The sequence below is a fragment of the Bacillus rossius genome, chromosome 14, assembly GCF_032445375.1.
Source record: "Bacillus rossius redtenbacheri isolate Brsri chromosome 14, Brsri_v3, whole genome shotgun sequence".
In the NCBI taxonomy this organism is placed as follows: domain Eukaryota; kingdom Metazoa; phylum Arthropoda; class Insecta; order Phasmatodea; family Bacillidae; genus Bacillus; species Bacillus rossius.
The window spans coordinates 5,828,099-5,844,437 of record NC_086341.1 but is presented as its reverse complement, the minus strand read 5'-3'; the positions used below and the strand labels follow the sequence as shown (position 1 = coordinate 5,844,437).

The 16,339-nt window shown below is 35.7% G+C and overlaps 1 protein-coding gene and 1 long non-coding RNA gene across 2 annotated transcripts; one reads left to right on the top strand and one right to left on the bottom strand.

The window, feature by feature from the left end:
- Positions 1 to 1,453: 1,453 nt before the first annotated feature.
- On the top strand, positions 1,454 to 5,664 carry LOC134539072 (ER membrane protein complex subunit 4). Its single transcript, XM_063380800.1, has 4 exons — positions 1,454 to 1,580; positions 3,186 to 3,336; positions 3,906 to 4,023; positions 5,333 to 5,664. Exons 1-4 carry the CDS (start codon positions 1,525 to 1,527, stop codon positions 5,527 to 5,529), a joined length of 522 nt encoding a protein of 173 aa, XP_063236870.1. The 5' UTR covers positions 1,454 to 1,524; the 3' UTR covers positions 5,530 to 5,664.
- Positions 5,665 to 8,578: 2,914 nt separating this feature from the next.
- On the bottom strand, positions 8,579 to 15,936 carry LOC134539073 (uncharacterized). The gene is made up of 4 exons (XR_010076256.1): positions 15,703 to 15,936; positions 12,870 to 12,923; positions 10,573 to 10,687; positions 8,579 to 8,827 (listed from the first exon to the last, which is right to left on the bottom strand). It is a non-coding gene; the product is annotated as an uncharacterized LOC134539073 (long non-coding RNA).
- Positions 15,937 to 16,339: the final 403 nt, after the last annotated feature.

Sequence of the window (16,339 nt, the reverse complement as noted above, 5' to 3'; positions counted from 1 at the left end):
ACCAGTGAGACGTATGAGACGTAGCAGCGTCCGAGGCCACGTAACGCGGAACACAAACCATACGGCGCCACGGAATAACGAGTAAACCCCCCCCGGGGACCTCTGTAGAGTGTTGTATTGTGTACGACTCGTTCCTATGAATAAAAGGTACGACACCACCACCTTAACTCCACGCCTCTTATTTAAAATCATCTCACGCAACACCGCCGCCGGCCCTAGTGGGCCACGCAGGGGCACATACATCCACGACCCCCAAACTCACGACTAGAACCGAGCTAGTCTGGCGCCCACCCGGACAATACGTAGCAAGAACCGCCTTTTCCCACTAGGAGCCACACCGGGACTCGAGCCCGAGACCCCGGACGACGGCAATGTATTGAATTTAACTGTCTATTACACTTGCAATTGGACTTTCACCTGGTGGCAAGGAGTCTTCTCTTTTTACTTATACCCCCCCCCTTCCCAACTATCATTCTCATCAGATCCTTTGCATCTTTCAACCCTAGCATCTCTTCATCCAACCCATTCCACTCCCTAACAGTCCTGCCAAGAAAAGCTAACCTACCCCTTTCCGTTCACCTTCAGTTCCTCTGGACCTTCCGCCCATTTTCTCTACACTTTTTATACCCACCTCTGTGATCCTAGTCCCCAGCTGCTCCCAGCCCCCGCTCCCTTCATATCCTTATAGAGTCTGACTAACCTTTCCACCCTTCTCCTCCCTTGTAATGCTTCCCAACCTAGCTTCTTAATCATCTCAGTCGCACTATGCATTTCCCCCTCTTGCCCTTCCCTTATATTCCTTATAACCGTCACCCACTTCGCGGCTTTTTGCTGCACCTTCTCCAGCTCCCTTGCAAACGGTCACTAGGTAGGGGTTTCAGATCACAGCCCCATACTCCATCACTGGCCTGACTAATGTGGAGTATGTCTTCTCCCTTACCCCTTGCAGGGTCCTGGCAAGTAGCCACAAAGAGCCTTCCTACCCTTACTCGCTGAACCTGTTTTGCCCAACCCAGGTTATTTTGTAGGGTCACCCCCAGTACTAACACTATTCGGCTTCCTTTATTTCCCGCCCCTTCCCCATATACACTCTTCCTCGTGAACCTAACCACCTTCGTCTTTTCAACATTCAGCGACATCCCATTCTGCTCCGTCTATTGTTACATTCTGTTCAAGTCAACTTGCAGAACTGCTTCTTCCACCGCCTCATACACTATGCAATCATCCACAATTACTGTCATCCTGGTCTCCAATTCGTGATTTGGAGCATATTTTGACATTTCTGTTTTAAATTTAATGTTACTACTATATTCACATATGAAAAGAATAATTTTCTTTCATGAAAGTAACAGTCCTACAAAAATATGAAATATAGTATTTATTATTGTTGCCTCAAGATAGCAGCACAGTTTTCTTCCTTACGAATGAGGTGGTCATATTTTTCTTATCTATGAAAAGAATCTGGTTATTTGTTTTTTAAGGTTACGTGTGTAAGAAAATATTTTGATACTTTGAAAGCAAATTATGTCTACAAAAGTCAGTTATAAACGATACAAATGGGCTCTTGATACAGGAACAAGGTAATGCCAGAATTTTTTTTTATTTATATTTTAGTAATGAGAATGAATTTTATTTGGAAGTAATATATTAGCCAGTAAAGGTAAAGCTCAAGGCCTGGATAGAGGAATACTAATAGTAACAAGCACCTACACAACCTAAAGAACTATCACTGCGGTCTTCCTATGACAAATGTAAACTAACTCCATTCATTTGTTTATTTTTACGGTTTTACCCTTCGAAAATTAATGTTGATGTAGGTTAAAGTGTGTAATATTAAGGATTAATAATTGTGTGATATTATTTTTAATTTCTCAATTTACAGTAGTATGATTGTAACTAACCTAACCAAACCAATTGTTCACACAATTTGAAAATATTTTAAATTAACCTAACAAACTGCTCATACCAATGTGCAGCATTGTGAATGTAGCATAAGTCTAGGGAAATTGTAGCTTGCATGCAAAAATGTTGCAATTTTATTGAATTTTTAAGATGTTATCAGTTGCCTTAGCTCACTGCTGTGCTTTGTACACACCACTTTTGCAATGTACTCATTGCCAGATATATTTTATTTACTTCTGTTTTTACCTCTTGTCTATGAGGTCATAAGAGGACACTCATTTTAACATGCAAGTAAAATGTAGAAGGAATCCAACTTGGCTTGTAGTAAGGAATTGTACTAGCATCTGCATGGATTGATTTTGAAAAACTGAAATAAGAGTGGCCAGACTGGGATTTAAACCCGGTTGCTGTACGTCACATCGTTATGTCGTTGCCTCGACCTTGACGGTATTGTCCTGGGAATCAAAAAGTCTATTAGATTGATACTCAATATTAACTTTACTGCCAGGTTTAGATTACAACCGTCACCCATTAGTAGAGACCTGAAAAATCCGCGGTTTCGATGGCCTTCAGGATAGACCGCATATACCCCTGTACACTCGGGCAAATAACACCAGTTTGTTTGCTGCTGACTTGTAAGTCGTCTCAGCTGGTTTGTCTGTGATTCGATCCTTCTTTGGTTGAGGGTTTATAACTGGTTGAGATTCGTCCAGATGAACAGTAAACCAATAGCCTAGTTATCTAAGAGGTATTTATGTTTGACTTCTAGCCTATCACCGAATGAATCCGCGTATTTTGAAGGTCTCTACCCATTAGTTACTGCCTAGCACATGTACTGAAAGAATGTAAGCACCTCGCTATCAGTCCGTTTAGGTCTCTCACCTTCGCTATACCTCTCTCGCGGTTACGGCTGACCTCTCGACGAGGCAGAATATGGTGGCGAGAGTCACAGCAGCACGCCGGGGCTCCGTCGGTTCGATCTCCCAAAAAGGCCCTTTTTTTTTGGGCGTGGTGGCCATATTTGAAACCTCGTGTCTGTGGCAGTCCTCATTCCTTCCCCCCTTCCGCAATGTTGGCCGACCTTGCGACAAAGCTGACCCACTGTTTTGCGCTGACGCTGCATGCGTTTCACTGCTGGTGTGTTGCCCGATACGCATGCATCAGCTGTCCCTCTCTCTCAAGATGCCTTGTATGCCTGATAAGTTATTTTAAATGGTCGACTTGAAGAGTCGAGGTAGCTGTGAAGAGAGTGCGTGGCAAACGTTGTCGAGTGGTGCCAACAGGGGCAAGGCGGACCGGAGCTACGACCTGGCGTCCCCGCCGGGCTACAACCCGTCTGCGGGCCAGAACTACACCGAGGTCGCCAGGGAGTCAGACCCCAACCAGCTGATCATCAAGAAGTCCTGGGAACTGGCACTGGGCCCGTTGAAGCAGGTCCGTGTTAGATACCGATTCGGTTTGATATGGTCAATCTACGTGAATGTGCTGTCTTACGCTATACACACATGTACCAAAAATAAAAGCACATTTTCACATGTTATCGAAGAAATATTGGGCTTCTGAAATTTGAGAAGTGTGTGTATACATAGGTAAAAAGACTATAATAATTAAATTGCTACCAGATACCAGGTAGATGCTGTGACCAGTTGTTACTTTCTTTTAAATTTCTGAACGAATTTTTTAACTTTAAAAAGTTTTTACATTGTAATTAGTATTGTGTGTACTTAATATAGGCCATAGAAACTAACATTCATTCGCACAAAGGAGCATTACAACCAATTAATTGATTTTTGATCACAATTAGAATTACCTGGTTTATCTTTAAATTATTAATTTTAATTTATCAGCCATAAAATAGCCTAACTTTATTTTAATGTTATGCTAATAAGTAACCTGGTCTAGGCCAAAAATATTTTTACGTAAGTAAATGAACATTGTTCAAATACCAAATTGCTCTTTCTTTATTCATTTATCGTACGTAACACTTGTTTGGTTGGTTATAGGTTCCAATGAACTTATTCTTCATGTATATGGCTGGTAACTCAATTTCTATCTTTCCAATCATGATGGTGGGGATGTTCATAATGCGCCCCGTGAAGGCTCTCTTTACCATCCAGAACAGTAAGTACCAATATTATAAGCAAAGTTTATTATTTTAGTTTTTTTTAAAGAACTATTATTGATTCGATTTAACCCTATATATATTGATAGTTCATTATCATTGATATTAATATTTATTTCATTAATTACAATATTTATATCAGGTATTTGTGCTAATTTTGAATATGATTTAAGGAAAATTATTGCTTTGTCTACATTAAGACAGTTGGGTTTAATAATATCTATTTTATTATTTGGTTATATTTATTTGGCAAAGTAAGTACAGTAAATCTTCAGGTGTTACATGTTAGGACACTTAAAAAAATGTGTGAATAAATCAATATAATTGATATATGATCAAATATAATCCATCCAGACATTTAACGGCATCTTTTAACATTTTCTCACATTTAGAAGTGTAAAATGGTTTAAAAAAATTTGTGACATTGTATGGAAATTCAGTTCTGCCATCTGCTTTCCAAAATATTTCTAAAATATTAAAACAGGTGTATACTGAACATGCATGAAGACAACATATTCAAAGCATTTATGCGTAGTTCATTAAAGTTTAAAAAGGGGGGGGGGAGGGGAGAGGGGTGAGAGAGAGAACTAAAAGACACCATCTTGGTTGCAAAGTATGGACATACCAGCATTAAAAATATTCTTAATATTCACTTACAACTTTATTTTAGTATTACGTCTAATTTTTTTAAATGATTTGCTATCAGGTACAATGCGGTTATGATGTAAATAGCTGTAAATGCTTCTGCATGAAGCATAACAGTAATGTATTAATACCATAGTAAAAATGACTGTGTACGTAAAAAATATATTAATCACAGGAATTTGTAAGTTCCTGTTACTTGAGAATGAAGTTATACTGTACTTGTTAAATAATGCTGCAGCAATGAAAGTTTTTAAATGTTTCTCAAGTCAGTGCGTTACCTCTAATGAACAATTTTTTTTTTAAATTGTGAGAGATTTTTTAAATTTTCATAGCAAAGCCATTCGTGTCATGCAATTGTGTGCAATACACACATACACACATACACACGCAGGTTGTCCAAGTATACAGACGAGTTCATCTACCCTCATAAAAATTCTGTAGATAAATGGGTTTTGTCATCAAATAGGGTAGCTCCAAATACATTTCTGTCATTCTTGATATTTTACAAATGAAATTGTGTGCAATACACACATACACGTGCGTGCGTCATCTAGCCTCATAACAATTCTGTAAATAAATGTTTTTTTTAAATTGAATATGGTAGCTGTGAATGCGTTCTTTATATTTTGGCGAGTGTTGCCGAGCTGTCGAAATGCGTTCCAGCGTTCAAGATGATCGAAGGCAGCCACGCGATGGGCCAGAAGTTCGTGTACCTGCTGGGCAACGTGATCTGCGTGGCCGTGGCGCTGTACAAGTGCCACTCGATGGGGCTGCTGCCGCTGCACACGTCCGACTGGCTGGCCTTCGTCGAGCCCCAGGCCCGGATGGAGTACTCGGGGGGAGGCGTCTCCCTCGCCTGAGTCATTCCCGTTGCGTTGTCCACGTGTATGCAAATTATTATTATTATTTCAAGCCATCTTAATTTGGATTCTTCACAACACCAAAACTATAAATGTAATATATTTATTGTTAATAAAATACAGTTGTCAAACTAACGTACAGTGTGTGCTTGAACGGGTAGCTGCAAGCTGCTTTGCTTGCAGAATCACGATGGCGCGTCAACGACTTCCACCGACACGCAAGGTTTGGATGACAGTAAATCCCGTTTCACACGTTGAATGGTTTCATAGTGTGGCAGATGTTTATGTGGAAGAGTTTCATAGTGTGGCAGATGTTTATTTGGAAGAAGCTATCACACGCAGAATGTGACTGGTGTAGGCCTAGCTCAGGCCTGCCGTTTTCACGGATTTTATCCGTTTTCACGGATATTTGAAGCTTAAAACGGACTAACGGATAAACAGCGACATTCACTGATATTTACGACGCTTCGCCGATTTTTCATATTTGAATTTTGTTCGTGTAAATATTTACTTTCAACTACCTATTTGAAGTTGTCAAACCATACAAGCATCCAACAGTAAAGCAAACATTCACATTAGGTGTAGCGCCATGGAACTTCCAATCATTTAACCACAAACCAAAAACATATACTCCCACATACCGTTTCATGAAGTACAATATCTATGGTTTCGGGGGAAATGTTTTTTGTTTGTTGAGTTAAACGCTAAGAAGTGTCATGGCGTCAGTAAACATTGGTATTTTTGCCATTACAATGTTTTAGGTGCGGCATTCGTTTACTAACTTCATACGTGATTTAAGTAGTAGTTTTGGTCTTAGCTGATTGTGATGGAGAAAAAGTGAAAGGCTTCGCCGGACAGGTCACTTTATAAACAGCGTTATCGTAAAGAATGGGAGCAAGAATTGAAATGGTTTAGGCGTGGCAAAACGGAATTTTCCGCCGTTTGTTCGACTTGCAACTCGGAACTGAACGTGACAAAGGGTGGCTTGAAGACGTACTTTCATGCGAAAAACCAACGAGCTGCTGATCAGAGTTGTTCTTTGACGAGTTTTGTAACCAAACCAAACAAAATAATTGCTGCGGAACTGTTATGGGCGAACTTGGTTTGTGAAAACAATTTATCTGTGAAACTCAGTGATAATTTCACGAAACTTGTCCCGCAAATGTTTCCAGATAGGGAATTCGCATGAAACTTTCATTGTTCTCGCAATAAAACTAGCCAGATAATTATTCAATCTTTGGGTACATCAGCTGCAGATTGTTACTTATGCAATGAAAACACAATTTTTCACACTGATGATTGTTGAATGAACTGACAGTCACTAGGCAGGTTGTAGTGTTAGGAAGGTTCTTTCCATCTGAGATTGTTGAAACTCATCTGTACAAAGTAATGGCTTTGAGTGGTGCTGCAACTGGAGAAAATCTGCTGTGGAAAGGGTTTTCAGCAATCTCAAGATGGTTAAAACTGTTCACAGATTGTCAATGGAATCACCAATGCTAAATGCGCTGTTGCTGTGCACAATGAGAACATCTGCAGGTCTGGCTTTCAAGTCCACTGACGAGATGCGGAAAAGAGCACAGAACATGAAAAAGTAGCTAGTTAATGATGTGAAATACATTTGTTTTTTTTAACTTGTAAATAACTTCAGTTGTATGGATGTATTTATAGTTTGTAAATAAAAGCACCAAAGCCTATACTGAAGAGAAATTTTTAAATTACTTTTCATTTTATTGTGATACCAACTATTAGTTTTGTAATGTAAGTGGCAAATCTTAAACATTTTTTTACATTCATTTGATTTTTTTTAAATTATGTTTTGGAATGTAATGTATATTTAAAATTACGGCTATAAATTTTACAGGATTTTTAAATGCTGTAAAGAGGGTTTAGGAACCTAATTTGGTGGCAGGCCTGGCATTAAGTGTCACAGTATGAAATTAATGGGAGAACATGTTTTCCACTGCTTTGTAAACTCGCAAAGGCAAGCAATACATACTTATCCTTCCACACAGCAATGCAGGGGTGGGAAAGATATTTAGTAAGCTCAACCTTATCAAGACAGGGCACAGGTCATATCTTGAATTGCCAATGCTAAATGCTTTGTTGTATATCTCTTCTAGGAAGAATATGGCAGAATTCACGTACATTATGTTCGAGTAATTTTCATGAAAATTGCATATTTTTTTGTATTTTTTAATGTACAGGATTTTACAGGATATTTTGTATTGAAAACAAGGATATTACAGGATATTTCAAAGTGGTGGCAGCCCTGGCCTAGCTAATTGTGTGCAATGTGAGTCAGTAAACAAATGTTAAAATGTGTAACCTACTATGAGATAGTGTGTCCTTAACTAAACAAGCTTTGATTTAACCACTGAAATAGCATTATCCCAATATACTTCACACTTTAGATATATAGATCTGCCAAAGCATGATTTCAGTTGGTTTTATTATGGTAGTTATATGCAGATTCTGTAGGGATACTTTCCACATTTTTCGGGTAATGCTGCAACTGCTTTGGGAGTCCACGTATTACCCTTTAATTAAACAATTCATAAATATAAACACCATTTGCATGCATCAATAGGATTGACCTACTATTACCACCTTTTTGGCTCACAAACCAAATGTTCTACAGAAAACTGCATTGGGTCATTTAACAAAACCTACCTTCAGAATGGCCAGCGGTCTGCTAAACCTTTCACGGCAGCTTGAACTGCAGTCTGCTAAAATATGGACAACAATCAATTTATCAAATATGCTGCTGCCAGTAGTAGTTGATTGTGAATGCCATTGCTCTCATCAATGTGATTGTTCTAAGATGTATATTACGTAACTCTTGCATTTCTGCTTTTATTTCTGAATGGAGCAAGAGACAACATATCCAGTCCTCAAAAGCAAAAAAAAGCTTCTGTTAAAGCCAGCACTGTCAATCCCTACAATTTTAATATATTATTAATTTTGCAAAATTTACCCTGCATCTCATAATACTTCACAAAATTTTAGTACAAGTATAAAAAATTAAAATCAAATAAAATGTGGACATCAGTTATAGCAATCCTACAATATATTAAAATTAACTATATAAACAAATAATATATACAGTAATCATTCACAAACACACTACAAAATAATCCACACACAAAAACATTGGTAACCTGTACATTTTAACAGTATCAATTAACATAATTACACCAACTATAAGACATGGCATAAATACATGGAAGTAGTGCTATAAAATTTAATATCTGCTGAGATGTTGTATCTTCACAGAGGCAAGACTTCTGGCAAGGTTTACCTGCAAACAATTCATTTTTTTTTGTTAAAGTATACTATAGTATCACTGAACATTAACATATTAACAGAGTGGTTTTGATTTAATACAGATATGTTTCATTTAACTCATCTGTCGCAAGAAAAATGTTAAGTAGAATCTCATACGTAAGCACCCTTAAACTAAAATTTTGATAATTTAGCAGTTTATAGAAGCAAAAGAAAATTAACTGGAGAGCTAAAACAAGTTGAACTCATAATTTTTTTTACAACAGGGAGAGTTCTTACAATAAAACTCATTTCAGACGACACAGCTCAAGATGTTTTCCCACCCAAAAACGTTCAGAGGCTAACATAGCACCAAAAGTTCCCCATGCCTCGTTTAATAGGTTTTGGGGTTATTAGAGTTTTCAGCTTAAAAAGCACTATCATAAATCTTAAACCATTACATGTTTGAAATGCATTCTGAGCATAAGTGACCTCTTGATTTGCACACTAAATTTAGGTTTGGATTGCTGACTTTACGCACGCGCAGATAATAAAACAAGCATCTGTTTTCGCACTGCACTGTCCTTCAAAGTTTGCTTTTTATGAAGTTTAATTTCTCTCAGTTTTGTGCTTTAAAACGTCAAGTCGACAGGAAAGTTAATTAAAAGATTACAAAATTTATCCACGTTTTGTGTTATAAATCGCTGGAAGAACATAGAAGGCAGGATATGCAGGACAATGCCTGAGGTATGATTCCAAGGGAATGCTATCAAACTGAGTTGAGATTATTCTGAAGTAATCCATAAATTTGGTTTCGTCCTCACTATCAACTGTTTTTGATTTTATATTAGATTCATGGACCCATTTCTTTTCACGTTCACATACGGTGAGAGCCAAATTATTATCATCGTAGGAATCATCACTCGAATCCCACAACATTCGTCTCTCCGACATTGCAAACGTAGCTTAGCATTGTGTGTGGCCTCGGCTTTACTATGTTTAAATTTATAATATGCCCTGTTCCTTTCTTTACAATTAATTAATTTGATTTTATAACTTAAAGAAACATACAAACTGCGTTTATCCCAGATAACAGTAAGTACTATTGCATACAAAATTCCCTAAGTGTCTACATTATTCAGCAGTACGTTATCTCAGTTCATTTGTTGAATTTTTTGAGCATCACGGCAAAATCGTTGAGTATATGTAAACCTTATTACCTATTTTAACCGAATTTTTTTTTTTACTATTATTCAATATTGTTTTTACAAAATATATTGGATACAAATTTTAAGTAAAAAAAGCAAAAATGAACTATTTGTACTAAATTTTAAAAAAATTATCATCTTTACATCTAATTATTGCACTGCACTGCTTGTGGTTCTGTTATATTTACTTTTTTTTTTTCAGTATTTTATGATTAGCACAAATAAATTTTTTTATACATATTTTATTAGTTATTATAATAGTGAACAGTGAGTGAAAGTTATTACTAACTCAATGATTTCAGCCAAAGAGTAAAGCTGTCATTATTCTGGACACAGCAAAAAAATTTTTTTATTAAACTATGCTATCTTCTCACAAAGGCCTTTATATACACAAACATTTAAAAGTTTTGGCAGGATTTAATTTGAGTTAAAAAGAAAAAGAAATTCCCTTCAGATATCTTTTATTTCACTTACCCACGAACACAAACTATTTATTACATGTTGAATTCTTTTCATGCACATTCACTTCATGTAACACAATATTCTGCACATGCCACAGATCAGTACAGCTTACCTGGAGTCAATGGTACCTGGTGCTCAGAAAGTTAACATTATTTATCTTTTTTATGCTGGTCCATGAAATCTTTCACTCTGTCCCATATCTTGGATGGCTCATCAACTCTAGGGACCTAACAAAAACAGAGATTCAATTACAATTCCTGTACCAATGAAACTCCTATCTATGATTTAAACACATTTTTTTAAAGACTATTTTCTATGATACACAGATGTTTATCTTTGAAACTAAAGAAGGAACTAATGATACATTGAATGCAGTTTTTCTAAAGTCTAAATTTTGAATTTAATTCTTAAAAGTTAAGACATATGTAGGGAGAGGGGAAAAATTAATGTAGGGTATTTCTGAAGTAACACAGTCTTTCAAATTCTTTGTAGTGCAGTGTCCAACTGGAATTGGAGTAGTAACATTACATTTTAAAAATGCATCATCTGTAGATAAAGAAGACCTTCAAAAACATGGTTGAAATTTAAATCCCAGGTGCCATGACGTCCAACTTTTACCTGAAGGTGACTAACTTCTGCCAAGATACAAATTTGTAATTATATAGTGCTTTTGAAAACATAACCAGTTATGTAGTTGCCAAATCTTGCTGAACAGAAATGACTGGGTCCAAGAAACCATGACAGAATATAGACTAGTGTATGTTTTATCTGTACTGTGCAGCACAACGTGAGTTTGTAGATAAATAAAGTAGTTTGTATGGCTAGGTCGTCAGTATTCCGCCTGACAAACCCACTCACCACAAATACAACACCCTTTTTCTCCCAAACACTTGGCACCATCACGTATTTACAACTAGGCAACACTGCAACGTAAAAACAAGACAAGCATGGCGGGCACAGCATTGTACTGGCATACTGATGCTTGCTTGTTCGCTGCACGAGGTGCGATGTATCATCTCCAATTGTTCCGTATCACGTATCCAAGTTTATCCCTTAATCATGAAGGCATGATCCTGTAGTACAGGATGCTCACCGATTTAATTTTGTACGCCGACAGATCCTGGCCAAACAAAAACCAAAAGATCTCAATTCAAACTACTTATGTCAGGTCTTGTGGAAATTTTTCAATAATATTAAACTTACAATTATTGTTATATAAGAAGTTTTTGTTCATGTCGAGGATCTTTTGACGTACTAAATTTAAAAAGCAAGCACCATGTATAACAGGATCAATGTATACAGGATGCGATCAGGATAGAGATACACTTGGATACGTGATATGGAACTTTTACCTACTTGTATTTAGGAAGCACAAGTCTAGAGCCTCATAGATTTAGTGTCTGGCTCCTAGACTTTAAGGGATCTGCTTTATCAGATGAAGTATGTGCTCTTTTAAAAGGTTCATGGCAAAAAAATGTAAACATCAAACAATTTGCAATACTGTTCATGCACCTTGAACAAGAGCCCATTAAGGCAGGGGTTCCCAAAGTGTGCGCCGCGGCGCCCTGGTGCGCCGTAGAAAATTAAGGGCGCCGTGAAGCGATTCTCTTTACCATTCTCCGAAACCTCACCTTAAGATGAGCTTGTTGTCTCACAAGACCTGTTGACCCTTTTCACAGAACACCTTTCGAAGCTCATTGAATGGTTTTCAAAATACTTTGCTGAAGACGATGTCGATAAATATGCGTGGAACCAAGACCCATAAAATGCACAAGCTCCGCCAGAATATACATCGGAAGAAGAAGAAAGTCTCATTGAACTCTCTTGCGACAGCAGCCTTAGAACTAGATTCTCACATGTTCCGATTTGGTGGAGTTTTGGATATCGGTTCAAAATGAATATCCCACTTTAGCTTCAAAGGCTATAAGAATTTTCATTCCTTTTGCAACATCTTATTTGTGCGAAGCTGGATTTTCAGCTATAGCTGTACTCAAAAGCAATATCACCCAAAGATCAATGTGGGGCAAGAAATGCGAGTAGCAGTGTGAAACCTTATTCCATGTTTTGAAAAAATGTGTGAAGATCACCAATCTCGCCCATTACATTGACTAGCTAGGTAGATATTGTATTTTATTTTTGTTGTTCTTTAAGTCTCTCTTGAATGTTTTTGTGTTAATTTTATATTCTTATAAATATAAATATACAGTTCAGATTCATATCGTGGATATTTTATTTTTTGCGCTTATCTATCTAACTAGTATCATTGTACCTATCTATTTCGACGAGCCAAATAGGTTAGGGCGCCGAGACAAAATAGTAAACATGTATGTGCGCCGCGGACTGAAAAAGATTGGGAAACCCTGCATTAAGGGATAATTTCATATAATAAGCTTTACTACCATGACTTACCTCATAATTTTGACTCACATAAATGCCTGCATAGACACCAACACCAAATGCAAGCTGGAAAATGAAAATATCTTAATCATTACAATCAATTAAAAGACACACAATAAAATAGAAAATGTTAAGTGTATAAAAATCTTACATATAACACATTTTATCAATTTCTGATACATTTAATGCTGGTAAACCGGTAAATATGTAGTTGAGCGGGATTTACGAAAAAAAAAATGTTAAAAACCCGAAAATACCTGTATTATATGCTCTTCAACGTACTCTTTTCATTAAAAGCGGCGGAGGTAAGAAATTCCAAATACTTTAGGAGATATTGAATTTTTAAATTTCATCATATGTAGTTCAGCGATATTAGCAAAAAAAAAAAAAAAAAAAAAAAAAATGTTAAAAATCCGAAAATACCTTTATTATATGCTCTTCAACTTACTCTTTTCATTAAAAGCGGCGGAGATAAGAAATTTCAAATACTTTAGGAGAAATCGAATTTTTAAATTTCATCATAATACCAGTGCATCCATGAAGCGTTCATAATTGTTTCTTGTTTACGAATATCAATTTTTTTATTGGATAATGATGTCACGTGATTGTTCGTGATAGGCCAGAATTCAAATGAACCAATACGTGATTATTTAGTTCATTTATCGTTTAAAACGGTGTGTAATTACCGCCTCCAACTTAGGTGAGTTTTTAACGTTTATAATTTTAAAGTCTTATTTGTTATTTGGTTTATATTGTTGTGCAAGTAATAAGTAACAAAAAAATTTTACGTGAGTTGTTACTGTTCATCCTTTGTCCCGGTTTGTTAGGCGAGGTCAGTTACATTATAAATACTTTAAAACTAAGTATTTATAATGTAACTGACGTGACCTAATCGACCATTTTCATTAATTAGGCATTCACAAACACATGTCAATAAAAAAAAATTGCGTCGGTCGAACGATTACACAGGTCTTGTATAGCAAAATAAGAACAGTGATATCTCCTAAAGTATTTGGAATTTCTTATCTCCGCCGCTTTTAATGAAAAGAGGAAGTTGAAGAGCATATAATAACGGTATTTTCGGATTTTTAACATTTTTTTTTTCGCAAATCCCGCTCAACTACATATTTTCCGGTTACTATAGGCCCAAAATAGAAAAGATTCAAAATAAAATTTGGTAAATATGTAGTGTACAGATTAGCGCCAAAAAAAATCCTACAAATATGAAATAACTTTCATTATATGCTCTTTTACGCCCTCTTATTATAACCGCCTGCGGAGATAAGAAATTCCAATTACATTTGGAGATATTGAGTTTTTTTAATTTTAATTATCGTAACAAAAAATTTATAAAAATCTGAAATAACTTTTATTATATGCTCTTTTACGTCCTCTTTTCATTACAGCCTGCGGAGATAAGAAATTCCAATTACTTTTGAGATATCAAATTTTTAAATTTTAATCACTATACCTGCACATTCACACGGCTTCACCATTGTTTTTTGTTTACGAGTATCAATTTTTTTTTTTTTATTGGATAATGTTGTCACCTGATAGTTCGTGATAGGCCAAATATTCAAATGAACCAATAGGCCGCCTCCAACTTAGGTGAGTTTTTAACGTTTCAAATTTTTATGCTTTAAATAATTACGTTCGTTCCTACTGTTAATCCTTTTTTCCGATTTGTTAGGTTAGGTCAGCTACATTATAAATACTTTAAAACTAAACAACCATTAAAATTAATTTTATTATTTTTAATGTCCGTTCAGTTTCAAAGTATTTATAATGTAACTGACCTGACCTAATCTACCTTTGTCCCATTTTGTTAGTTCAGGTCAGTTACATTATAAATACTTAAAACTATACAACAAGTAAAATAAATTGATGTTATTTTTATTTCCGTTTAATTTGAAGTATTTATAATGTAACTAACCTTACCTAATGGAAAATTTCTGTTATTTAGGCATTGACGTGCACACGGCAAAATATAAAATGGCGATGGTCGAATGATTACATAGGTATTGTATTGCAAAATAAGAACGGCGATATCTCCAAAAGTAATTGGAATTTCTTACCTCCGCAGGCGGTTATGAAAAGAGGACGTAAAAGAGCATATAATGAAAGTTATTTCATATTTGTAGGATTTTTTTTGGAGCTAATCTGTACACTACATATTTACCTAAAATTTTAATTTACAGCCTAATTTAAATTAAAATTACTTCTGTGGTACTATTTTCTAATATTTTTATTTACTCCACAATTGCAGCAAGTATCTTTCTTACATCACCAGATACCAGTCACAAAGTGGCAGATTCTGATTTTTAAGGTCCCTGTCATTATTAAGACAAGCTGATTGCAAGCACAGTTGGGATTTGTGTGTGGTGACAGCTGCGTTACTGCAAACGTGAAAAAACTCGTTATATTACATAAAAAACTATGTTCATTATTAAAATACCACACTTGACACAAGTAGGTATTAGCAAAACAGAAACACATTGTTAATAAGCTCCTAAAGATATATTGATGTGGATACACCAAAACACCTATAAGTAGTATTCAAATAAATGAAATCTAACAAACTAAGTCTCCTGGCTTTACAAAGTCATAGGTTTATAGAATATAAAATATTAATTCCTGGCGTCTTATTAATTCATCAGCCTAAAAAACCGAAATTCACTTGGTATTATTACTCTTCTTTGCGAAAGCTGTATTAAAAAAAAAAAAAAAAAAAAAAAAAAAGGAGTTTTCAGTAAAACCTCCAGTAGAGACGCACAACATACTGCTGCAGTATTTTTTTTTTTTTTTTTTTAATAAATCACAGAAGTAAACGAAATTGAACACTTACCAATGTCCTGATCATTCTTTCTGAAAGTGCGACAACTTTCTTAAAAGTACTGAGTAATTTAATAGTTAAATAGTTTTCGATAACAGTTAGGCATAACTTATCACAAACTTTTAAACTATCGACTGCAGCACTCAACAACAAAATTTAATTTCGAAACCCACCCAAAACAAAAGTTGTCCAAGTGCAATAACAACCGGCAGCTTTATTACTACTATTACTAGGGATGCAAACGATACATCCATGTTTTGAAAACATCGATGTATCGTTCATGAAACATCGATGTTAGCATCGATGTTTTGAAAAGCGATACATCGCCGATGCATCGACGAAAAGTCCAAAAACATCGACATCGTTCATCATTAAAATTGCCCTAGTTTTTTATAATATTTTGGCTATCATTTCATGAATATTTATTGAAAATATAAAAAACATTACGATACGACATTTAGTTTTTAAGATACAAGTTTTTTAACTGTCTATACTTACTATAAAAACCTACATTTTTAAGTAAGTATCACAAATGTTGTAAATACTGAACTATTTGGTTGATTTCAGTATCAATTTTTTTCCCAGTACTTTAAGGCCCGTTCCATAATGACACGGAAATGGAGACGGAACACGGAAACGAAGACGTATT